This window comes from Schistocerca piceifrons, chromosome 2 (assembly GCF_021461385.2).
Source record: "Schistocerca piceifrons isolate TAMUIC-IGC-003096 chromosome 2, iqSchPice1.1, whole genome shotgun sequence".
Lineage (NCBI taxonomy): Eukaryota > Metazoa > Arthropoda > Insecta > Orthoptera > Acrididae > Schistocerca > Schistocerca piceifrons.
In genome coordinates, this window is record NC_060139.1 from 453831217 (window position 1) to 453859097 (window position 27881).

General features: G+C 40.0%; 1 protein-coding gene across 11 annotated transcripts in view; it reads left to right on the forward strand.

The window, feature by feature from the left end:
* The window catches only part of LOC124777700 (probable low-specificity L-threonine aldolase 2), a 264995-nt gene that overhangs the window by 215434 nt on the left and 21680 nt on the right, over positions 1-27881 (forward strand). For all 11 annotated transcript variants that reach the window (XM_047253193.1, XM_047253192.1, XM_047253190.1 and 8 more), the window contains one exon: positions 15154-15290. In XM_047253193.1, the coding sequence (XP_047109149.1) occupies positions 15154-15290 (137 nt within the window). The remainder of the gene's footprint in view (positions 1-15153; positions 15291-27881) is intronic.

Genomic DNA, 27881 nt, shown 5'->3' on the forward strand with positions numbered 1-27881 from the left:
CCACTTGATGCAGTAAAATTGATTAAATATCCACACATAACACTGCAGAACGATAAAAAATGGAGCGAATGTATAAAGCTGGTAGTGAGGAAGATGAATGGTCAACTTTGGTTTCATGTTTGTAGACTAAAGCAGCGAGTGAAAATTCATACCAAGGCCAGGAACTGAACAGGGTCTCCTGCTTACTGGACAGGTATGCTCCTAGGTCACCTTGGCACAGCAGTTCACACAACTCCATGGATTACCCGGACACACCTCCCTCCTCGATCCAAATTCTCATTTCCACCTCAGTGTACTGCAGGTTCCCACTTACATACAAACAGAATTGCAAAGGCTCTCCATGTTCTGGAATAGCACTTCAGCATCAAACATAAATGGAGGATCCAGCCTGAAACCCAGGTGCAGGCACTTATTCAAATGAAATGACACAATTTCAGACACTTTACTGATGTCATGCAGATATGATTTTATGTATAGAGACTGCTGTGCTGAGTGAAAATTTTTACCAAGGCTGGGAAAGTCTTGTATATTTCATTTGCAACTTTGTGTTATTGGAAGAATTATAGGAAAATGGATTTCATCTATAAAAGAGACCATGCATAGAGCACTGGTTTGGTCCATTCTTGAGTACTGGTTGAGTGTTGGGGGTCCTCACCAGCTTTGTTTAAAGGAAGACATTGAATCAATTCAGAGGTGCGCCAATAGATTTGTTACAAGTACATTTGATCAACATACGAGTATTATGTAGGTGCTTTGTGAACCCAAATGGGAATCCCTGGGTGGAATACAACATTCTTTTCAAGAAAAACTATTGACAAAATTTAGAGAACTGTCATTTGAGGGTGAGTGTGGAACAATTCTACCACTGCCACTATACATTTTGTGTAAGGATCATGAAGACAAGAGAAGAGAAATTAAGGCTTGAATGGAGGTTATACGAAGTGTGTGAGAAAAATAATGAGACTGAATTTTTTTATCTACCAGAGTTTTTATTTTTTTTTCAAACAACAATATTGTCCTCTTCAAAGTAGTTTCCTTTGGCAGCTGCACACCAGCAGAGTCATTGTCACCCATCTTGGTAGCAGCCCTGAAAGGCTTCAGCTGGTAGCGCCTTTAACATCTCAGTCACATTCTTTTGAATGTCCTCAAGAGTCCTAAAATGATGTCCTTTTAAGACTTTTTCAATTTTAGGAAAAGAAAAAAGTTACATGGACTCAAATCAGGCGAGCAGGGGGGCAGTTGAACAACAGGAATGCCTTTTGAGGTCAAAAATTCCGTGATGAAAGTGGCCATGTGACATGGGGCATTGTCATGGTGTAGCATCAATTCTCTGCAGTGTCTGGTCTCACTTGATCACCATGTTCCTGAGCGTTTCAAGGACATCTTTGTAAAACACTTGGTTGACAGTTTGTCCTGGAGGAACATATTCTTAATGCAGGAGACCCATACTGTCAAAACAGAAAATCAGCATTGTTTTGATCTTTGATTTACTCATTCGAACTTTTTTTGGTCGAGGAGGCATCTCAGTGTACCACTCCTCACTTTGTCTCTCTGTCTCAGGATCATACTCAAAATCTAGAATTCAGTACCTATGACCATGCAAATGAACCATCTCCGGTCACTTGCAATCTTCTAAAGAAGATCAATGCTCATGTTTCTTCGATTATTGATCTGCTTTGTTATGAAGTTTTTCGGCATCACTTTGGCACAAACCTTTCACATGTGCAAAACTTCATTCAAAATTTGATGTATAGCAAAAGTTTTTCAAGTTTTAACAGGTCACTCATCATCTTTATTCTTAAATATCAGTATAATCTCACAAGAGCACAGGTATGTTTGACATTTTTGTCAGTCTTTGAAATTGTAGGTCTCTCTGAGTGAAGTTCATCTTCATATTCTCAGCCTTCCAAAACTGATTTGTGCCAGAGCAAAACTTGTGCTCTTAATAAGGAATGTGCCCATAGGCAACTTTTAACTGTTGAAAGGTCACACTCACAAATTCCCTGTGTTTAAAACAAAACTTGATAGCATAACGTTGCTCCTAACTCAGCTGTTCCATTGTCATAACACACAATGAAAATGCAACTTCACTTATGGCACTCTCAAAAATCACATGATGGCTGTATGAATCTGAAACTTGGACTGAGTATCTGGAAGGGATGAACGCACTGGTCTACACAAATAGAACAACACATCATTATCAGATTGTTCGAAGAGTTGTCAATCTCATTACTTTTCTCACACAGCTCATAGAAGTCATTTTCCCCATGCTCTTTTTACAACCAGAAGAGGAAAGGGAGTGACTAGTTGTGATACAAGGTACCCTCCATCATGCATCATATGTTAGCTTGCAGAGTAAGTGTGCAGATGTGAAAAAGAATATATAGGTGCCCAGTATCTAAACTCATAGGACTACTAGCAAAATTATTTTCAAGAATAACTGACTGAATTTGAAATTTCAGTTATTGTAAAGCACTTGCACTGATCCAATGCCTCTGCAGTTTCTAAAGAAATTATGCATGGCTAAATGACTCAGGATGTTGTTACGGACAATGGCCATATGTATCCCATCCCTTCTTGATGTATTCAAAAAATGTATATTGGCGTAGGACAATAGACAGGGATGTGCAGCCAGTGGAATCAATGCTGCCTGTCACTGTTTTTGCTTCAAAAGCTGTTCCGGCAGCTGCTGATGGCACTTTCTTTGTTGGTTCCAACATTTTTCTTGTTGTGCTGGTTGCTTTAGCTGTTACTCATAACATTTTTCTTGTAGCTATACAAATTTCAGGAATGCCAGATCCGTGGCTATCCTGCACACAAAAAATTCATAAAGATTTGTCACCAGTTTTAGAGCTCTTTAAACTGCAATTTAGTTAGAATATAATATTTGCTATACAAAGCACAAATCATATTAGTACTGATAGAATGTAACAATATTATGAAAAGGAAAGTTACCACTCACAATATAGCAGAGATGCTGAGTTACAGATAGTCACAACAAAAAGACTGTCAGAAATAAAGCTTTTGGCCATTAAGGCCTTTGTCAACAATAGCTGTACACACACACAGACACACATGACTGCAGTCTCAGACAACTGAAACCACACTGCGAGCAGCAGCAACAGTGCATGATGGGAGTGGTGACTGGGTGGGTGTAAGGAGGAGGCTGGGGCAGGGAGGGGGGGAGGAATACTTTTGTGGGGCTTGTGGACAGTGAAGTACTGCAGGTTAGATGGTGGACAGGGGAGAGGTGGGGAGGGGGAGAAAAAGCGGAAAAAGAGAGAAGTAAAAAGACTGAGTGTGATGGTGGAATGACAGCTGTGTAGTGCTGGAATGGTAACAGGAAGGGGCTGGATGGGTGAGGACAGTGATTAACGAAGGTAGGGACCAGGAGGCTTACAGGAACGTAGGATGTATTGCAGGGAGAGTTCCCACCTGCACAATTCAGAAAAGCTGGTATTGGTGGGAAGGATCCATATGACACAGGCTGTGAAGCAGTCATTGAAATGAAGGATATCATGTTTGGCAGCATGTTAAGCAACAGGGTGGTCAACTTGTTTCTTGGCCACAGTTTGTTGGTGGCCATTCATGTGGATAGACAGCTTGTTGGTCGTCACGCCCACATAGAATGCAGCATAGTGGTTGCAGCTTAGCTTGTAAATCGCATGACTGGTTTCACAGGTAGCCCTGCTTTTGATGGGATAAGTGATGTTTGTGACCCGACTGGAAAGGTGGTGGTGGGAGGATGTATGGGACTGAAAGTAACTATTCTGGTATACAGTTTGGTGGGATCACTAATAATTGCTAAAAGTATAATTTTAAATACGCTGTAAACTGTTAGCAAATAAATCCTGGTAGTGCACAGCACATTGTAAAGAAGCCCAGCAGCCTAAATAGTGTTTGCAGCATAAACAAATACCACAAAGTGAGGAAGCCAATCTGTACTGCAGCCCTAAACTATGCCAAGAGGAGCATGATCCACATCGGGTGACATGCAGTGATCTTAATTATGTGACAGTACCCCTTCTTAGCCAGCAATTTGCTTTGATACTATGTCTATATTGTCCACTGCCTTCCAGAGATGTAACACCCTCTTTATTAGATGGAGTTCTGACGTTCGCCTTCTTTATTTCTTCACTGATGGTCCTCAGTGTCAATGTACTGTCTTGCTATACTCACTGAAAAATGGGGGAGGGGGGTTGGAAGTTCAACACCGCCTACATTAAATGATGTAGACGACAGGTGCACATTTGTGTTTCACAGTTCTTTACTTTCACTGTTCACAACCCCCCAACAATACAGTTATATGGCCAGTTCACTATTGTTTAACTTTTGATAAGTGTCATTAATAGTATGCAGGCAAACAACAACATACTGGTGCAATAGTTTACTGTTGAACATTTACGAGCACTAAAAACCTAACCACACAGTTATTGCCACATAATATGGTAGTTAGAGAAATTACAATTAAAACTTAACTCATTAAATTAACTGAATACATCGAAAAATTCTGTCTTTCAACAGTTTCTTCTACTACTGAACTATTTGCTTAAATCATGAAATTAACAGATATAGTTATGCAATGTTGTTGTTGTGGTCTTCAGTCCTGAGACTGGTTTGATGCAGCTCCCCATGCTTATCTATCCTGTGCAAGCTTCTTCATCTCCCAGTACCTACTGTAGCCTAAATCCTTATGAATCCGCTTAGTGTATTCATCTCTTGGTCTCCCTCTATGATTTTTACCCTCCACGCTGCCCTCCAGTACTAAATTGGTGATCCCTTGATGCCTTAGAACATGTTCTACCAACCGATCCCTTCTTCTTGTCAAGTTGTGCCACAAACTCCTCTTCTCCCCAATTCTATTCAATACCTTCTCATTAGTTATGTGATCTACCCATCTAATCTTCAGCATTCTTCTGTAGCACCACATTTTGAAAGCTTCTATTCTCTTCTTGTCTAAACTATTTATCATCCATGTTTCACTTCCATACATGGCTACACTCCATACAAATACTTTCAGGAACGACATCCTGACACTTAAATCAATACTCGATGTTAACAAATTTCTCTTCTTCAGACACTTTCCTTGCCTTTGCCAGTCTACATTTTATATCCTCTCTACTTTGACCATCATCAGTTATTTTGCTCCCCAAATAGCAAAACTCCTTTACTACTTTAAGTGTCTCATTTCCTAATCTAATTCCCTCAGCATCACCAGATTTAATTCGACTACATTCAATTATCCTCATTTTGCTTTTGTTGATGTTCATCTTATACCCTCCTTTCAAGACACTGTCCATTCCGTTCAACTGCTCTTCCAAGTCCTTTGCTGTCTCTGACAGAATTACAATGTCATTGTCGAACCTCAAAGTTTTTATTTCTTCTCCATGGATTTTAATACCTACTCCAAACTTTTCTTTTGTTTCCTTTACTGCTTGCTCAATATACAGATTGAATAAATGTGGGGAGAGGCTACAACCCTGCCTCACTCCCTTCCCAACCACTGCTTCCCTTTCATGTCCCTCAACTCTTGTAACTGCCATCTGCTTTCTGTACAAATTGTAAATAGCCTTTCGCTCCCTGTATTTTACCTGTGCCACCTTCAGAATTTGAAAGAGAGTTATGCAAACAGTACAGAATTTATATTTGGTAATAAGTCAACAACAGAAGTTAAGTTACAATACAATTACTGATTTCACCCTATAACAGAAGTATTTACGAGGAATAGTCAAAATAAATTAGAAAATCAATTACATACATAAAACTAAGCACAAAATTAGATTTGGTGTTACATTCTTTAAAACTGAGGGCCAGACTTTCTCTTTTATGAAAATGCAGATTACGCTCACCTATGTGAGGGGTAATTAGTCAGACATGAACAAATGAATTTTAAGGAGGCAGATGGCAAATCAAGAGGGAAAGTAAAAAATCCCAGCTTGCTTCATCACATCACCCCGTCATTGGACTGACCAGATAGATATTAGAAATAGCTAACTGGGCAGTTCAATGAGCACAAGTGACCCCAGACATTGGGTTTAACAATCTACACACAAAAAAATATTATATACAAAATCTTATCAAAAGTGCAGTACATATGGTTTTTCACATTTATACTTGTATGAACTGGCCATATGAAAATCCCCATACAAAATATTTACATATATTGTATTGTACACTGGCACAAAATATCCACAAGATATACTTTTAATTAAAGTAGGCATCTTCATCATAAGTGATGTCCTTTTTGTGTAAACAAAGATTACATTCTAAGATAGGTATCACTTTGTACAATTCCTGTCTTGCTTAAAAGAATAAATCCTCACGGGTTGCAAAAAGTTAAATTACACTACGCATTGCAGTTTACTTGTAGGCAGAAAATTTCACTTGCTAAATGTTTAGTATTTTTCACAAGTACTTTCAGATTTTTGAGCATCTACATGTTTTCTCACTGAGTTGTCCACACCTTCAACAGGTCCAAGTGTCAGTTAGTAAGGAAATGCACTGATATCAGTTACCTTGGAGGTGTTTCTCCTCTGTCACAGTACATGAAAAAATTAGACAAAATATCTTACTTTAGTACACTTACTTTTACTTCTAACTTAGTCTAAGAAAAAATGTTTCACACTAAAAATGATAGTCATTACTTCATAAATAGGTACGTTGCACAGTCCTCATAACATCAAAATAATTAGCACTAAAATTGACTGTAGTACAGAAGGTGGTGACTAGTAAAAATTTAAAATCAAGTACATATTACAATACAAAACGTTATTCTAAGTCGTAACTGTGTCTGAAACTCGTCAAACTTGGAAGACTTTTGTTTCTTTCCCATTTTCAAAATAGCAAAAACTCAAGATGTGCTGTAACATAGATTTACTAATCATTATGTTATAAAAAAGAATAGAATCACCACCACATAACTTAATTACTACTCAAGTCAGAATTAAGGGGATGGAAGTTGTACCAAATCATTGCCCCACTCCTCTACTCAGCTCTGAGCACTACTCTCATTCAACCAGAAAATTAAATCGTCACAAAATGCTACCAAATAGTTGACCTGTCAGAATATTCACATCATTCTAGCACTTCAGTTATCAGTTAATCAGCAAAATTACTTTTCTTCATTCCAGTATTACCATTCCAAGCTCATAATTCCCCAAGACACAAACAGAAGTTTTCAGATAACCTATAGATCCAATGATGCAGCCTTATATGACTTCTCCCTCACTAAAATATTGCTCTTTCTGTTATGCTCTCATTCCCAGCTGCAGTGTCAGGAATTGCATAATTTACACAGTACCCAATGTTGTCTAGTTCAAAATTAGATCACCAATATAGTTACACCACATTTGTTTATATACATTTATCTTTTTCATTAATCATATCTGTCAGCTCTATTATTTTACTTACCTTTCTTCCCTTGTTAGATAGTGGAGGGCATTCTTAAACAATATCGCTACAGCAGAGACAGGCTCCCTAACCATTAAGACCCTAAGATTATTCATTATATTATTATTTCATTATTACCTCATTAACTAATACATAAACACCTGCCCTGCTTATCTAATGCAAAACTGATTCTACTGAAAAACACTCCACAGTAACAGGTCCTTATGCTAAAGCAAACTTAACCCTCATTACTGATCAGACAAAATTATCACTTAGAAAAACTATTATTTCACTTTATTCCATCAAATTGCTTAAGATTGCAGCCTGAAGGGCAATATACATACAAACCTTGCTTATTCTTTCCACACACATTACTCCAGGCAACTAAGTTTATAGTTGGAATTACTTAATGTTAGAAAAGGCTGTGCCATGACACAGGTAGATAGTTATCTCCATCTACTGATTGCACTGAACACAAACACTTCTATTATACCAGAATTAATATTAAGGCCTAATTTTCAAGATGGTTCTTACTGTATATTGCCTCTGCTGCTGCACCAATGAGCTGATTACTTCAGATGTTAGTTATAGTTTTCAGATAATCTGCACTTTCTCCCCCACACATGCTGACACCTTTCATTTTCTGTTTACCTTGCCTCTTTGTTTGACAGTAATTCTTTAACCATGGTACCACTTTACTTTCCTCCATCCTTTTACTCCCTTACTTATAATTAACGCAACATAATGTATATAAATAATACTTGAGAAATCTTGTCTAAAATATTCCTCTACTAAATCATCCTGCTGTACAAAATCATATGAAAGTCAAAGATAGGATGTTTCTGATTCACCTAAAAACTACAGATAGGATAGGATAAGAGTTTGACTGTCTCAGGAAACATGAAAAATGAGACAAACAGCTGGGCTAAGCATTATCTCCATATAATGAATCCAACACAGAATGTTGAACCCCCTACTTGCTATTTTCACAAGAAATTAGTCCCAAATATTGCCTCAATGCTGAGATTTTGAATCACCACAAAATTGCACTCCAGCAGCTGCCCTACAAATTCCACAGTTAATAGTACCTCTTGTTTCACACTCTTTGATAGCTTAACAGTAGCACCAATAATTTTTATTCCAGACACAAGCATCATCACTATAACCTCTGTGTTCTTAATATATTCAAAAAAATGCCTGTGAAATGCCATTCAAATCACTACCAATGTCCAGTAAACACTTAACATATTTACCTCATACACTTGCTGTTATGAAGGCTATTTGAAAAGTAGGAAATGTTTTGGCACAAAAAAAACTAAGTACAAGAAATACATTTTATTATATACATCTGAAAGAGTGACTGACAAACTACTTTTCCACATTGTCACCAAACACATTGAGGCACTTATCATAGCAGTGGATGAGATTTGAAATACCTTCATCATAAAATTTTGCTGCCTAAGACTTCAGCCAGTGAGCCACACACCCATTGTGCACAAAATTTGTGATAGCCTAGCTTTTGAGTGACAATTTCAAACAACAAAGTCCATGAAACTTGTGGAAAAGAAAGCGAAAGCTCCTTTATTGTGAAGCAACGGTTTTCACGAATCGTTTCACCAACTTCAGCGACAAGATCATCAGTAACAATGCTCACTCATCCATTCTTCTCTTCACCGTGAATGTTGGTTCGGCCATTTTTAAACTGAATGCATTTCCGGATGGAACATTCGCTCATTATGTTGTTTCGTACTCTTTGCACAGTTCATGATAAATTTATATAGGTTTTATGTTTTCTGCCAACAAAACTGTATCACAGACTGCACCTCACAACTGGTGGCATTTTTGATTGCAGCGCACATTTCAAATTCGAATATCGAAAAAAACCAGATGTGCAGAGACGTTCGCGCTGCCACGGATGGATGCCGACTGAGCTGCAATTCAGACTTAACTCATTAGATTAACTGGATACAGTAAAAAATGCCATCTTTTTAACAGTTTCTTCTACTACAAGAGTTAGGCTGAATTATTTATTTAAATCATGAAATTAATGGATGTAGTTATGCAAACAATACTTTTGACAAAACTGGTAAATACTTAAGAACAAATTAAGGGCTGGCTTTGCTAGTATGTTTTCGAATAGAGCCAGATAGATCCTTTAAGAATTGTATTAGTTGTTCCTCCAAATGTTTATAATTAGTACAGAATTTATATTTGTTTATAAATCAACAATAGAATTTAAGTTACAAAGCTATTACTGATTTCACCCCATAACAAAAGTATTAACTAGAAATAGTCAAAATAAATTAGAATATCAATTACATGCATGAAACTAAGCACAAAATTAGATCTGGTATTATATTCTTTAAAAGTGAGGGCCAACCTTTCTCTTTTCTGAAAATGCAGATTATATTCACTTATGTTAATGGTAATTAGTCAGACATGAGAAAATGAATTTTAAGGAGGCAGATGGCAAAACAAGAGGAGAAGTAAAAAGATCCAGCTTCCCTTTTCAGAGAGTGACAAGTCCACTGTAAAGGGCCTCTCAAAACTTTCTCTTTTGTCTTGTTCATTCAATTGTATGATCTCACTAAGATGCTTGAACCTCATCTGTTCTATCAATCTCCAAGAAGTTGGATTACAGTGTTTCCTTTATGCTGGTGACATACTTCTTTTTGCCAAACAATATTTGTATACAATTTTTTAATGCAATTTCCTTCAGAGTTTTAACTAGTGTGATGGCCAATTCCATTTCCTCAGGAAGCAGGATATATCATCAGTGACTGCTAATCATTTGACACCCATGGTCTCTTCCTTGTAGCTGATTTGTTTTCTCTCTAGTATCTTTTTCTTTGATTACTTGTTTTCCAATTCCTCTGTGCACAGTTAAGAATTAGTGCTATACAGCACACACAAAATTCATAAGGGTTTGTCACCAGTTTTAGAACTCTGTAAATTACAATTTAGTTAGTATACAATATTTGTTTACAAAGCACAAATCATATTAGTATTGATAGAATGTAACAATATTATGAAAAGGAAAGTTACCACTCACCATATAGCAGAGATGCTGAGTTGCAGATAGTCACAACAAAAGGACTGTCACAAATAAAGTTTACGGCCATTCAGCCATTAAGGCCTTCATCAACAAAACACACACACACACACACACACACACACACACACACACACACACACACACACACACACACAAAAACTGCAGTCTCAGGCAACTGAAACCACATTGCGAGCAACAGCACCAGTGCATGATGGGAGTGGTGACTGGGTGGGTGTAAGGAGGAGGCTGGGGCAAGGAGGAGGAGGGATACTTTGGTGGGGGTGGTGGACAGTGCAGTTCTGCAGATTAGATGGCGGGCAGGGGGGAGGGTGGGGGGAGGGAGAAATAACACAAAAGGAGAGAAGTAAAAAGACTGAGTGTGATGGTGGAAAGACAGCTGTGTAGTGCTGGAATGGGGACAGGGAAAGGGCTGGATGGGTGAGGACAGTGACTAACAAAAGTTGAGGCCAGGAGGGTTATGGGAGACTGCGCAATTCAGAAAAGCTGGTGTTGGTGCGAAGGATCCATATGACAGATTGTGAAGCAGTCATTGAAATGAAGGATATCATGTTTGGCAGCATGTACAGCAACATGGTGGTCCACTTGTGTCTTGGCCACAGTATATCCCTTATTTCTCTGTTTTCAATTCAAATGGTTCTGGAATCTCACCTAGTAATTTAACTTTTGTGGAATAAAAAACAAACAGCCCTCTAAAATCGTGACTTTTCTTCCAATGCACAATGCATTTCAAGCCCTGGGAGCCATTCAGGTTGGGAGGAATCTAGCTGGGATATTTTTACTTCCCCTCTTGTTTTGCCATTTGTGTCTTTACATTTGTTTTTTCGGGTTTAACTAATTACCATTAACATACTTGAATATAATCCGCATTTTCATAAAAGAGAAATGTTGGCCCTTAGTCTTAAAAAATATAACAGCAGATCTAATTTTGTGCATAGTTTTATTTGTGTAATTGGTTTTCTAACTTATTTCAATTATGCCTAGTTAGTGTCTTTTGCTACATGGTGAAATCAGTAATTGTTTCCTAACTTAAATTCTATTGTTGACGTATAAACATTAGGAGGAACAACTATAGTATTCTTAAAGGATCTATTTGGATCTATTCAAAAACGTGTTAGCAAAGCCATCCCTTAGTTAATTCCAAAGTAATTAACAGTTTTGTCAAAAGTATTGTTTGTGTAACTATATATGTTAATTTTATCATTTAAACAAATAATTTGGGCTAAACCTTGTAGTAGAAGAAAGGAACGAATTTTTCGATGCATTCAGTAAAATTAATGATTTAAATTTTAATTGTAATTTCTATAAATTTAACTTCGAACAATGTGTAGTTTCAGCACTTATTATTGTGAGGATACACGGAGTGGTCCATTGATAGTGATGATGATGAGGAGGTCCCATACTCCGAGGAGCATAGGGGACAATGCGGGAGACCTGCACCACTGTACTAGGCAAGGTCCTAGCGGAGGTGGTTTGCCATTGCTTTCCTTCGGCCGTAATGGGGATGAATGATGATGATGATGATGACATAACAACACCCAGTCATTTCGAGGCAGGAAAAATCCCTGACCCTGCCGGGAATCGAACCCGGGACCCCATTCGCGGGTAGCAAGAATGCTGCCGCAAGACCATGAGCTGCGGACGTTTGTAGTGACCAGGCTAAATACCTCATGAAATAAGCATCAAACGAAAAAACTACAAAGAACGAAACTCGTCTAGCTTGAAGGGGGGAAACCAGATGGCGCTATGGTTGGCCCGCTAGATGGTGCTGCCATAGGTCAAATGGATCCCAACTGCATTTTTTTTAAAATAGGAACCCCGATTTTTTACTACGTGCTTGTGTAGTACATAAAGAAATATGAATGTTTTAGTTGGACCACTTTTTTCGCTTTGTGATAGATGGCGCTGTAATAGTCACAAACGTATAAGTACGTGGTATCACGTAACATTCCGCCAGTGCGGATGGTATTTGCTTCATGATACATTACCCGTGTAAAAATGGACCATTAACCAATTGCAGAAAAGGTCGATACCGTGTTGATGTGTGGCTATTGTGATCAAAATGCCCAATGGGTGTGTGCTATGTATGCTGCTCGGTATCCTGGACTACATCATCCAAGTATCCAGACCGTTCGCCGGATAGTTACATTATTTAAGGAAACAGGAAGTGTTCAGCCACATGTGGAAATGTCAACTACGACCTGCAACAAATGATGATGCCCAAGTAAGTGTTTTAACTGCTATCATGGCTAATCCTCACATCAGTAGCAGACAAACTATGCAAGAACTGGGAATCTCAAAAACGTCGCTGTTGAGAATGCTACATCAACATTGATTGCACCCGTATCATATTTCTATGCACCAGGAATTGCATGGCGACGACTTTGAATGCCTGATTTTTGGTCCCTAGATAGTCAGTCCACGGCTGAGTTTCAGACAAGGAAACTGTTACTGGTTAGATCAACAACAGTGCATCTGTGAAACAAGTGTAATACAATCAGGCCAGGTGTTAAAACAATGACAGTTTTTTGTGCTCCATATGTACCTTTCTAGTCTTCAAGAACTGTGAAATTTGTGGTTAGGTTTTTATTGCTTGTAGATGATCAATAGTAAGCTATTGTAGCAGTATGTGGAGGTTCGCCTGCAAACTATTAATGAGGCTTATGGAAAGTTAAAACAATAGTGCATAGGCCACATATAACTATGTATTATTGGGGGGTTGTGAACAGTGAAAGTAAAGTACTGTGAAACGCAAATGTGCACCTTTTGGCTACATCATTTAAAGTACTCAGTGTTGTACTTCCACAACCCATTTTTAGCCAGTGTATCAATGCTGTACGTTGACACCAAGGACAACAAACGAAGAAATAAAGAACTGTCGCAAGGTGCTTGATCAGTCTACATCATTTTTTGACTTCACGTTAATACTGGTCCTGTTAAGGTAACATACATATATTGCAAGGTAGCACATTGTGTGACTGCATTTTTTGCAAAACTAAGAAAACACCAAAAAATTATGTACTGTTTCCTGTAGTTGTTACCTGGTTTTTAAGTGAGGTAGTGGTTGTAGTTCCAGTGGGAAACTTTGTAATATACCTATGTAATCTTAACAGGACCAGTATTGACCTAAAGTTGAGAAACAATGTAGACTGATCAAGCACTTGAAGGTGAGCCACCAGGGCTCAAAATGTCCATTGAAATAAAAATCCTTATTTGTGTCTGAAAGTGATTTGTTTTTTTACTTTACAAAATAATATAGCCGCAGAAGCAACACTGTCAGAAAAGGATAAAATTAAATTTAACTTTTAATGTTATGCTTACTGATGTTTTCAGTAATATCTTGATCTGTTCCCCCTAGAGGCCCCAAGCTTTTCTCGAGTCCAGATGTAGCAGTACACATTTCTAGTTTCTTACAGCTCTGGCCTTTGTTAATGGTTGGAGATATGTTTTGTCCCATAAAGAATCATCCTCTTTGGAAAATAACCTGATATTTACTTGTTCTACAGTACATTTGCCCCTCCCACTGCAACAAATGTATCATTGAGAATATATTGTACATCTCTGACTGAAGTGAGATGCCTCTACAGGTATTAACTACACTTTTAAATTAGTGACTATATTGATGTGCATTTCTTGTTACTGGGCTCCAGAGTTCTTGTGCCAACTGTTGTAATTTATTCATAATTTGTGACCTAGTATGTTTTTACAGCTCAGTTGTTACTGAATCCTCTCAGATACTCCATATCTTTTGAACTTTATAATCCATCTGTTGTGTTTGACTTCATCTGGTGATACTGAATCCCAGTTACACAGAAAATTTGTTTTGTGACCCTGGCAGTAGAGTACCTGTTCAAAATATTTTTATTGACAATTGAGTGATTTTCTTATCATTTGTCACAAATTTGCAGCATTGTAATAATGAAATTAACACTTTTTTCAATGTGATATTTTCTCATCAAATTCACTGTTGCAGTTCCAGTGCCAACCACTTACAATTAGCAATTCTGTAAGCATTTGCTCTGAAATTTGACAAATTTCTCTTATGGGGAATGGAAAGGTTATTCGTCATTAGTGACCTGTCTCAACTTCACATGAACATGGTCACATGACTTGTTTGTAATATCTAGTGGTATACACAAAGTTACCTCATGAATCAGTCCATCAGTAAAAGCTGTATCAAAAACCCTCCAATAGTTCCTGAGCTCAACCAAATAAAACTAAAATGAAAATATGTCTGCTTGTGGCTGTATGTGTGGATGGATATGTGCGTGTGTGCGAGTGTATACCTGTCCTTTTTTCCCCCAAAGGTAAGTCTTTCCGCTCCCGGGATTGGAATGACTCCTTACCCTCTCCCTTAAAACCCACTTCCTTTCGTCTTCCCCTCTCCTTCCCTCTTTCCTGATGAGGCAACAGTTTGTTGCGAAAGCTTGAATTTTGTGTGTATGTTTGTGTTTGTTTGTGTGTCTATCGACCTGCCAGCGCTTTCGTTCGGTAAGTCACCTCATCTTTGTTTTTATATATAAAAATAGTTAATTATTTTCAAATGTTGGCTTACCTGTTCTCTGACGTGATTATTAGTATCGGTAAAATCCTTTCAGTCTCAAACTCGATACAATACTGAGAACAGTTTAAAATAATTTTTTAGTGTGTCATTAAAAACTGTATTCTGAGCAACATATTTTGTGTTTCAGAGCAAGGTACCTACGGAAAGCCCTTGGAGGGGGAATGCGGCAAGTGGGTGTGCTAGCAGCAGCAGGGCTTGTGGCACTGGATACTGCCTCTGACAGACTTACACAAGACCATGCTAATGCAGCTCTCATTGCCAAAGGTGATTATAACTCTTCTGTGGTGAATTCAATGTGTTTATATGCAGCAGCAATTTAGAGTGGTGGTGGCCCGCATCTCGTGGTCGTGCGGTAGCGTTCTAGCTTCCCACGCCCGGGTTCCCGGGTTCGATTCCCGGCGGGGTCAGGGATTTTCTCTGCCTCGTGATGGCTGGGTGTTGTGTGCTGTCCTTAGGTTAGTTAGGTTTAAGTAGTTCTAAGTTCTAGGGGACTGATGACCATAGCTGTTAAGTCCCATAGTGCTCAGAGCCGTTTGAATTTAGAGTGGTGTGTGTGTGTGTGTGTGTGTGTGTGTGTGTGTGTGTGTGTGTGTGTGATTTATTTTTTTACTGCCTGTAGCTTTATGGACTGCAGTTTCCTCTAATCTAATGTTGTTTGTTCTTGTCTATAGTCGAATGGACATTTGTTATAAAAATCACTATGATCTATTGTTCTCTGTTCCTATCTGTAGTGGAGTGAAAATTTGTTTACAACTTATTTCCACTATTCTATAATGGTACATAGAAATGGTACAAAAGTTTGGTTAGAAAATTTTGTTTGCATATTCTGAAAGTGCTTTTGAGTCATCTCTGTAATTAGGTAAACCTGGCATCAGACAAGAGTTACTGATTTTAATGTTGAAAAACTTAATGCTATGTTATATTAATTTCTGTATTTGAAAGAACTCTAGATGCATGTTACTGAGGCACTTTTTCTGGAGACTTCTTGAAATGTGAATTACATCAATGACTGTCTGAAGGACATAAAGAGAATTGTTATTCCTTCCGCATTAATAAACATTGTCTGGATACACAAAGTGCTGTCTACTGATTCAATTTAAAAGAAAATATCTCCTGAATAATGTGGACTTTACTGTACACAAAACCATATAACATCTGTGGAAGTATCTGTGGCAGTATACATGTGAAGTGTTACGACAGAAAAAGGAACCTGTGACCACTGGAGGTACTCTAGTTTACTTATTAAAGATTACCATTAAATATCAGTTTAATTTTTTGTCAAAAGTTATCCAAAACCATATTCTGAAATAGTGTCTTGTTTCTCCACTAGGCAGTGCCACAAGTTCCTCCAAATGTCGTAACACAACATACACACATATGTAATACTAACTAATGTAAATCCACCCGATGATGGAGGTTTAAACCTTCGAAACGCGTCGTGGGAAAAAATAAAACTTGTTGTTTCATTTAATCTGTGGAAGGATTTATAAAAGCATGTCATGAACTAGAAGGACAATTTTTGGTGAAGAAATAAGTCTTATAGAACACCATGGCATTTAAGGTCGATATTAAATATTGATTCACATGCCACTGAACCCGCCAAGGTAGCCGAGAGCGCTAATGCGCTGCTTCCTGGAATTGGATAGGTGCGCCGGCCATGGATAGAATCCACTCAGCAGGTGTCCAATGAAGGCTGGTGTGCCGGCTAGCCTGGATGTGGTTTAAGACAGTTTTCCACCTCCCACTGGGTGAATGCTGGGCTGGTCCCCACATCCCACCTCCGTTATATGACTCGCAGACATCTGCACGTTTGCACTATTCCATGGATTACACTAGACGCAGAGCAATGGGGTACACTAATTCTATCCCAGGGGGTATGGGATGGCAGCAGGAAGGGTATCTGGCCTTCAGACCTTACCAAGTCTGAACCTAACCATGCCAACCCTGTGAAACATGAGAGTAAGGCACAAGCAAAAGAAGAAGAAGAAAAAGAAGATTCACATGCTACTGAAAATCTAAGATCAACCTACATATGTGGTCACCAAATTTGTAACTCCTACTGAGAAAGGAGAGTAATAAGAAAGATACAGTGAAAAATGGAGGAAGTGTGTATCAGAAAATATAGAAATAAAAACAGTAGACATCTGGATAACTGCATAATACATCCTGAACAGAAGTGATTGTTAATCAAGAAGATACAGAACTTGACAATAATAGTAAATTACTTGAAAATGAAGGAACAGTAGGAAGCTATTGTTCAAAGTGGGAAAGTTCCCTGAAAATTTTTGCTCAATAAGTAAGTTATAACATGTTTTATTCTGGAATCCAAGGACAGCAAAAAGTTTTAAGGAAGAAGGGGGAAGTAGAAATATATACATATTACTGAACTTGGAATTCTATTAAAGGAATTTGGGCATTGTTATCAAAGGACATGTATCAATGTATAGGAATAGAAAATTTGAACAACTAGATCAGAAAGTGCACAACAGTCATTAAAATGTACTGCCATGTAGATCAGGACCACTGAACACAGAAGAAAGGTGGACATTTGAAGAAGTTAAATAAACAGTATATTGCAACTAAAGTTAACTTTCAGACCCAGAAATAATGATCTGGGAGTTTGGCAATGTACAAATGAAGATTTTGTTGGTGGCTTTTGCAGATTGGAAATACTTTGGAGAGAGAGGCTGTATTGGTGATAAGAAGCATCTGCAAAAGAAGAGGTCACTGTTGAATGGTATTTTACTCACTTTGACTAACAAGGGGAGGCCGCCAATTGTGAAATTCAGATTCGATTCATACTGCGCATAATAAGAGCTCATGGCCAGAGGTGTAATGTGGCAAAGCACCAAGATGCACTTCTCAGCCGTTGTCGAGAAAATCGACAGTTAAAAGAAACCGTTTCGGTGAAATACTCTCTACGAATAATGATTTTTCTACAGCGTCGTGGCGCAGCGGTAAGCGCTCGGGTTCGTAATCCGAAGGTCGCCGGATCGAATTTCGCGCCATGCAACATTTTTTTTTTTTAGTGTTTGTTTTTTGTAATTCAAATGTGCATATATACACACAAACACACAGATATATATATATATATATATATATATATATATATATATATATATAAAAATTCCCGGCAATCAGTTTCAACAATTATGCATATAATAAATAGTTGAAAGTCGTTTGTCGTGGAAAAACTGGCAACTTCGAACATCATTATGTTTTCCGCAAACAAAGTTGTATTTCACAAATGTTACTAATTTTCTTCACAATGTTAACCACGTATAGTTAACGGAAGACGTAGAAACGATATTCCGAAACGAATACGTATAGCGTAAGTCAAACGTTCGAATTGGAATAGAGACCCCACGAACACAAATTTGCTGTGGCAGGTATGAAATATAAACCCCGTTACTCGCTCGTTACACTTGAAGGACAGATGTTGAATGGGCCGAAACGAGCTGCCGCATAACAGCGTAGTAACCTGCTAACTTCGAAAGAAGGTAGATGCGGTCCCTAGCGCAACTTATAACATCGTTAAAAATCAGTGCGGACGTGGGAGCTTTGGTAGAGCCTGTTAAACAAACGGAAAAATGGAGGCGGTACAATTGGAGAGCGATCTGCCTTCACCACCAGGCATAAGCAATTCATTAATAGTATGTGTATATATATATGAATTAGAAAAAACTAATAATAAAAAATATTGCATGGCGCGAGATTCGATCCGGCGACCTTCGGATTAGGAACCTGAGCGCTTACCGCTGCGCCACGACGCTTCTTTTAACTGTCGATTTTCTCGACAACGGCTGAGAAGTGCATCTTGGTGCTTTGCCACATTACAACTCTGGCCATGAGCTTTTATTATGCGCAGTATGAATCGAATCTGAATTTCACAATTGGCGGCCTCCCCTTGTAAGACAGACTGTGAACACCAGTGGTCATCGACATCTTGCAACAACTGGTGTTAACACAACTGGGCTGATGGCACACTGGTTCGCTATCCAGAGGCATGTAGCATCTTTGTTCAGTTTTACACAGATTAAAGAGCAAGCAACCAAGTGTAGGCAGTGTAGTCTGAGAGTGCTTAGTGTGTCCCAGGGAGAAGTGTCTCACTATTATATTATCATCATATGCAGGAGAAGGTACAACTTCACTCGATTAGTATATCACTAGTATCAACAAATTGTTACACTTCAGCATCAACGCTTCACCCCAATGGCAAAGACTGTACTGTTTAATTTGAATAAAGTGGAAAACAGTGTTCATTTGAACTTGCCTTATGTGGTTCATCGCATCACTTGAGAGGACAATGTAAAGTTGCTCTGACTGTAGAGCAGTTTGTTGAACTATGTAAGGAGTTGATCAATGACAACAGTTTTGTACATAAAAAGGATTGAAGGAAAGGAATGATGTAATTGTTAAGAAGTTAAATTATTTTAACGTCACAATTAAATCAGTATCACAAACAAGTAGTGAATCCTTGGTATTTTTATGAATTAAATTGTATTGTGTTTGTTGAATAATTTAATAGTAGTAGCAAAATAATGGAGTGACAAAAGAAAACAATACTTTAGCAGTGATCATGTAGCCTGTAGAATCAAGTCAGGAGTAGATGCAACGTAAGGTTCTTCAAAATAATAAAGCGATCAAATGGAAATATGAATACACTGAATAGTCAATTTAACTCTTATACCATGTACAAACTCTAGGGATTGATGAGTAAGAGGATCTGGAACAAAAAGGCCTAATGAACTTATGTCCATAAATACATGCTAGAGGCCATTTATTCAGTCATACATTGTCACAGAGACTGCTGTCTAACATGTGCTGTACCATGCAGCCACAGTTATAGTATATGTTGAAAATGTGCCTCAATGCAGGGTGCATATGCACTGTAACATGTTCTGTCCCACACATTCACATTAGCCAGGCAGCATCTGAACAGTGTCAAAGGCAATATGAATATGCTGCTCCAGCGTCTCCACATCTGGAATGGGCTTTGCATACACAATACTTTTGAGATGGCCCAATAGCAAGAAATTGGACAGGTTGAGGTCCAGTGAATGGGCAGGCCATTCAACTGGAGCCCCTCATCCAATCCATCGACCAAGCAAAACAAGAGCGAGATGTGTCTAGATGTTAACAGCAAAGTGGGCTGGAGCACCATCATGTAGCAGCCACATAACCCTTGGAATCATCAATGGCACTTCTTCCAGCAGTGAAGACAAAGTCACCCACAAGAAACACAGCTAGTCCCAGTCTGTTAGGTAACATGGAAGGAAGACTGGCCCAAAATATGGTCACCAATTATCCTGGCTCACACATTCTGTCTACACTGATGCTGATGATTTGCTGTTGCTGCACCACGACGGTTCTACATACTATTCCAAGGATGACTGTTATGAAAGTTGAAGATACCACTCCACTTACAGGTGGAACAGGATGGGTGACACAAATCCCAAAAGCATGATTGTCTGGCGAAGAAACCAGTGACAAAACTGCTCTCGATGTGGAAAGTCTGCCGCTAGTAAGCCCTGCACACACTATAAGCATTAAGGGTACTAACAATTGTCATGGAGAATGTTCCACACAGTCATCAGGCTTACTCTGCACTAGCAGGCCAACTGCCTGGTACTGACACAGCGATCACCTTCCACAGTGTCAATCACATTCTCCTCCAAGTCTCATATCTGAACATTTAGGATATGTCCTTCACATTTTTCTGCTTCCTGAAATGACTGTGTCTCCGACAGACAGTGAAACACTGTTGCCAACATTGAATGCTGTGGTTGTTGTCAGTGAGGATAGGTCTCCTGATACAACCTTGCTGCCCACTGCCCATTGCCATTAGCCTTTCCATAAGTAAACACCATGTCAGCGGACTCTTGATTTGAATAGAGAACCATTGTGTACAACGCTGTACACATCCACTGCAAGATGAGTCAACAAGAGAAGTTAACTAGACACAACATTACCAATTACTATGGCAGGAGAGGGCACTAGTGCATGATGCATGAGGAACAGTACTGCCCTCTAGGAGGAAACCATGCATACTGTAACTGTGGCTACATGGGGCTGTGTGTATTAGACTGCAGTCTCTGTAACAAAGTATGATTGAATACATGATATCCAGTATGGAAACCATGCATTTCCAGACAGAAGTTCATTAGACATTTTTTGTTCCGTGTTGTCTCATCGATCAATCCCTAGAGTTCGTACACAGTGGAAAAAATCACCCTGTATAGCCAAATTCAGTTATCTAGATATATGGATAAATTAGAAACAAAAAGCAGAATGAGTTTCTCTGAGTGAGTTTGAGGCTCATTTAGAAGTATGGAACACATAGTTGCCAAAAGTAACCATTCTCAAGGAAGAATTTCACCCTACGTTCCTTTTATAAAACCCTTTCTGCACATTAGAATAATATCATAGTTACATGCAGAGTAAGAAGAGTTTAAAAAATGTAAATAATTAATAAACCATTTATGTGTAATCTTATTGTATTTTAACAATGATGTTTTCAGAAAAATGTATTATTGTGTTGTCTATCAAGAATTGTAATCTTTGCTGTTTTTATACTTACGCAGTGAATCATTTGATGCTGGAAGAGAAGCATGACTGCAAATTATCATACAGAAAGTTTGAAAAGAGGACAAGATGATGAGTTAAAGGTAGACTAGATATGGATGAAAGTAAACAAGTAACCCATGTTAATCAGTATATTACCATATTGGGTGTAATTACATATGAGCTGAAGAGGAGAACATTAAATCATGATATAGTTAAGATCATCACCATAAAAGTAGAAGAAATGGTGTTGGACATCCCTCCTAAAAGTAACTAGTGGGAGACAATCACTTTCTAAAACAATCTGATTGTTATAACCTTTAATCACCAATAATTGCGTGGATATTCAAACACACTCACTTAGAAACAATAGCTGGTTACATGATAACAACTCAGTATCTCTTATTCGACTGCCATGCCATGACATGCAGCCGGCGCCATTCGTAGCTAGGTGGCGCTCCCGCGCTCAGCCGAGTTGAGGAGCGCCTCTATCGCCGTTTGCGCGTACTGTCGGGCGGCACTGTTAAATGTTGTGGCACTGTCACAACACTTTTCCCCCCTTGAAAAAAAAAAACACTCACTTCCTTGGAGACATGGACAGTGCGGAGACATCCATGGCCTCTTGTGAGGCCCCTAGAAGATCCCGCGGTGAGACACGAGAGTATGGTCGAAAATGTCCAGGACGGAAGCTCGTGTGTGGAACATGCCTCCTGGACGAGATGATGGGTGAAAATTCCAGAGCAGCATCCATAGGTGTCGTGGACCTGGGGGTGTGCTCCAGCGAGATGGGTCCAGGAGTCGGCGGCGTCGCGACTGGGGCCGGTTCCGGCGTACTCGGAAGTGGTAGCGACGTCGGCTGCATCAACACGTATGGTAGATCGGCAGCAGCGACAGGACTGGCTTCTCGGGCTGGTGGAGGCAAAGGAAGGGGCAGTGGCACCGGCGTGGCCACCACTCGTGGGCGCATCTGGTCGTAATGGCGAACAACCATGCCGTCGTCCGTACGTATTTCACAAAGCCGGCAGCCGCGAAGAGCCTTGACCACCCCTGGAATACATTTAGGGCGAGATCCATACCCTCGTGCCCACACGTCGGCGCCCATCGAGTATTTTCCCGCACTAGGGGACACAGCACAAGGCCTGACAGGGTGAAGCAGGTGCAGTAGAGTGCACGGTTGGCGGCCATGCAAGAGTTCAGCAGGGCTGCGATCACCCAGAGGCGTGAAGCGATAAGAACTCAGAAATTGCAGCAGAGTGTCATCTGTGAAAAAATCACTAAGGAATTTTTTCATCTGGCTTTTGAAAGTGCGGACAAGGTGCTCGACCTCCCCATTCAATTGCGGATGGAAGGGCGGTGCTGTAACATGATGAATCCCTTGTCCAGTACAAAAATCACGGAAGGCCTGTGAAGAGAACTGAGGGCCATTTTCCGTGACAATCGTGGATGGAAGACCTTCTAGCGCAAAGATTTTGGACAAAGCCAGCGTCGTCGCCGCAGTGGTGGGCAACGGACATCGAACAACAAACGGAAACTTCGAGAAGGCATCAATCAACAGTAGCTGGTTACATGATAACAACTCAGTATCTCTTATTCGACTGCCGTGCCGTGACATGCGGCCGCCGCCATTCGTAGCTAGGTGGCGCTCCCGCGCTCAGCCGAGTTGCGGAGCGCCTCTATCGCCGTTTGCGCGTACTGTCGTGGCGGCACTGTTAAATGTCGTGGCACTGTCACAACACAGATTCTAGCATATAAGCATCCTAATGCTTCCTACTTTAAAGCCAGAAGGAGAACCTGCTCCAGTATTAATTTTACAAGCTTTTAAAGAAACCTAGACAGAATTTTGAAATGCAGAATAGGAGAAGAAAGAAAGGAGTAGAAGATTCGTAGTAGCCCACGGTAAGGGGAAGCAGTTGGATTTGATAAAAGTTGAAGAGTTCAAAACCTATAATCAGTTTGAAATGTCATTTAAAGTCAGATACTGGTCATATGGAGTGCAAAAGAAATTGTGCCTTTAATTGTTAACTTTAGTGCCGTGTGGTCTTCAGTGGGGTGTTTTGTAGGAGATTCTTATGGTATGATCTTAACAAATTTCAATACTTGATGAACTTTTAAAGCGTGGATGTTTAAATGGGGTTGTTATCTCATGATTATTCCAAAACTTGGAGAACAATTATTGGGACAATGTTTTCAAGGTGATAAGCTGTTAGATTTCCTTTTGCAACTGGACATGTTACAAAAAATGGAAGAAAACAAAAGAAAAAAAAATTGAAAATGTAGGAGGTTGGAACAGATGTAAAGGAGAGAATGGTGGTAATAATTCACTGCATTGAAGGGATTTCAGTGGTGCTAGAAATGAATACTCAATATTCAAACTGGAAGATGAAAATAAAAACCAGAAGCAGAATATGAGATAAAAATAACTGTATAAAAGGGTAGTCATAAGGGAAGCAACTAGCTTCTGAGAGGGGACGTGATGCTCATAGGTGTACAGAATTAGTCATTAGTAACAGAAGTAATGGCATTTGACTGAAACACTTATGTGAGGGAAGAGCTACTGGAAGAAAGTTTGTTTGTTACAAGCTTGTGACAATGGTGAACATGCAAGGAATTGATAGACATTTTAGTAGAACTTGGGAGCAACACAAGTCTTATTGGTCATTCATTAACTGAAGGCAGTTATAGGAGATGCTACTTCCCGGTGTTACCAGTGTCAGGTTTGTTGTGGGTATTACAGGTATGATTAGCAAGTCTCTGGTAGATGAGGTCTTGGTCACTTTCAAGGTATTAGGACAAAAGTTATAATAATTTTAATAATTCCATCTGACTGTTGTATACTGTCTTTGGAATATGAAGCAGAGAGGAAAATACATCTAAAGGAATAAATATAGTGACTTGGTGAGTTATATTTCAGATTTGGCTGGTAGCTCAGATGAGGGATGACAGAGATGTGTGTTATCCTAGTGGCATATGTGAAAGAAGTGTTCATACTAACGGAAAAAGTGACATGTTGAAATATGTTATAGAGAAAGAAAATGGAAGAGGAGAATTTTAACCTCTCTAGAAAATGTGGTGTGGTTGTGGATGTGGTAATTCTAAAACAGAACTGTACTTGAAGTCCATGAATACAGTAGTCTGGCAGTCTTTTAGAAGGAACCTAGGATGCCCTGTTGCATTCAGCTTCCATGTCATGCACTAAACAACAACATTAATTCAGAATGAACTATTGGTGGCATGTTGCTCTGCCTTCTATTATGTGTAGATTAGATTAGTATGGTTCTTCGTTTCTTAATGATGAAAATGTGCACTTTATGTTAACGCACTTCCTTTTGCTACTGCCTTTAACCCGCATTTTGCGCATGGTCAGCAGGGTTAAGTACAGATGTGGCATGGTTAATTTTAAGGGGTGGCTGGGTGCCCTTCCTGCTGCCATCCCATATCCCCCCAGGATGGAATTAGTGTACCCCAGCTGTCTGCGTCTAGTGTAAATCATGAAATAGTGTGGACGTGTTGTAAATGTCTGCGAGTTGTGTAACTGAGGTGGGACGTGGGGACCAGCCCAGTATTCACCTAGGAGGATGTGGAAAACCGCCTAAAAACCACATCCAGGCTGGCCGGCACACCGGTCATCGTCGTTAATCCGCTGGGTGGATTTGATCCGGGGCCGGAAGCAGCCAAGTCCAGGAAGCAGCGCGTTAGCGCTCTCGGCTATCCTGGCGGATCACTTTATGTTAACGCACTGACGTTGCTTAATATTTAGCTTTCAGCAAAAGATATAGCAACATAAACATATTTCTGGTATTGTCAAAGACCTACTCTCCTCCTGATCCTTGCAATGGAAGAACTTCTTTGCCATCAATTCCTCCAACCACACTAATTAAACATTGAACCCTGCCTCTTCCAGTTCATACCACCATCCAACCGTGATCCTCCCCCTCCCACCTAACCACCTGCTGGTCACCTTTCAGGACTTCCTTACTTCCAACTCAGCCTCACCATCCTTCCCCAGGTCCCTTCCTCAGAACACTAACCTTTCAGTAGAAGAAATAACAACTATACACAGATTCAAAACAAATCCTGACCTAATCATCCTACCTGCACACAAAGATTCCACCACTGCTGTTATGAATTGCAGTGACTAACTGGCAGATGGCCTCCTCCAGTTATCTGACTCCTCCACCTATAAACTCTGCCAAACTCCAATCCCTGCTTAAAGCCTTAGGCCCTTTCCAGAATAATCTTCCCTGAATCCATTTCCCTCCTCACCCCTACGACATCTCACACACCCACCGCTCCCCAAAATCCACAAACCCAACAGTCCTGGACACCCCATTGTGTTTGGTTATTGTGTCCTCACCGAAAGAATTTCGATCCTCAATCATCAACATCTCCAAACAATTGCCCGTACTCTAGCCTTCCACGCCAAAGACACCAACCACTTCCTTCACCGACTCTCCACCATTGCTACCCCTTTGCCTCCTGGGTCCCTAGTTGTCATTGTTGATGCCACCTCCCTATACACCGACATCACTCATGCCCATCATCTTACCACTGTTGAACACTACCTTTCTCAATGTCCTTCAGACTCTAAACACACTACGCCATTCCTCATACACCTAACTAATTTTATCCTAATCTACACCTGATTCTCATTTGAAGGGAAGGTATATAAACAATACCACAGCACAGCTGTGGGCAGCCGTGTGGCACCCTTCTACTCCAACCTTCCTATGGGCTATCTAGAGGAAACCTTCCTAGTCTCCCAAAACACCAAACCCATACTCTAGTTCAGGTTCATTGATGATATCTTCATTATCTGGAGTCAGGGCATACACATCCTATCTTCATTCTTTCACAACCCCAAGACCCTCTCTCCCACCCACTTCATGTGGTCCTCTTCATCCCAGCATGCCACCTTCCCAGATGTTGACCTCCTCCTCTCTGATAGCTCCATCTGCACCTCTGTCCACATTAAACTCACCAACCACCAACGGTACACCTGCATTATGACAGCTGTCACCCCTTTCACACAAAAAAATCCCCCCCCCCCCCCCATAAAGCCTGGCTACCCGGGACAGTGTATCTACAGTGAAAAAACCCCCTTGCTCAGTATGCTGAAGGTCTCACCAAAGCCTTCACAGATAACCACTATCCCCAGACCTAGTCCACTAACAGGTCTCCCATGCTGTTTCCCTCACATCCACAATCCTCCCACCACCCCAAAGAACCAGCCACAAAGGGATACCTCTTCATCACCTAGTACCACCCCAGACTGGAACAACTGAATCACATCCTTCACCAGGGCTTTGATTACCTATTGTTGTGCCCTGAAATGAGACATCCTACCTGAGAAACCTCCCACCCCACCTAAAGTGAGTCGTGTTCTGTCACCCACCCAACCACCACAACATCCTAGTCCATCACTATGCTACTCCCAATCCCAACTCCCTGCCACAAAGATCATGTCTCTGTGGAAGACCCAGGTGCAAAACCTGCCCAATCCACCCACCCAGTACTTCCTGTTCCAGTCCTATCAGCAGCTGGGCCACCTGTGAAAGCAGCCATGTCATTTAACAGTTAGCTGCTATCATTGCATGTTGTTGTTGTTGTTGTTGTTGTTGTGGTCTTCAGTCCTGAGACTGGTTTGATGCAGCTCTCCATGCTACTCTATCCTGTGCAAGCTTCTTCATCTCCCAGTACCTACTGCAGCCTACATCCTTCTGAATCTGCTTAGTGTATTCATCTTTTGGTCTCCCTCTACGATTTTAACCCTCCACGCTGCCGTCCAGTACTAAATTGGTGATCCCTTGATGCCTTAGAACATGTCCTACTAACCGATCCCTTCTTATTGTCAAGTTGTGCCACAAACTCCTCTTCTCCCCAATTCTATTCAATACCTCCTCATTAGTTATGTGATCTACCCATCTAATCTTCAGCATTCTTCTGTAGCACCACATTTCAAAAGCTTCTATTCTCTTCTTGTCTAAACTATTTATCGTCCACGTTGCACTTCCATACATGGCTACACTCCATACAAATACTTTCAGAAACGACTTCCTGACACTTAAATCAATACTCGATGTTAACAAATTTCTCTTCTTCAGAAATGCTTTTCTTTCCATTGCCAGTCTACATTTTATATCCTCTCTACGTCGACCATCATCAGTTATTTTGCTCCCCAAATAGCAAAACTCCTTTACTACTTTAAGTGTCTCATTTCCTAATGTAATTCCCTCAGCATCACCCGACTTAATTCGACTACATTCCATTATCCTCGTTTTGCTTTTGTTGCTT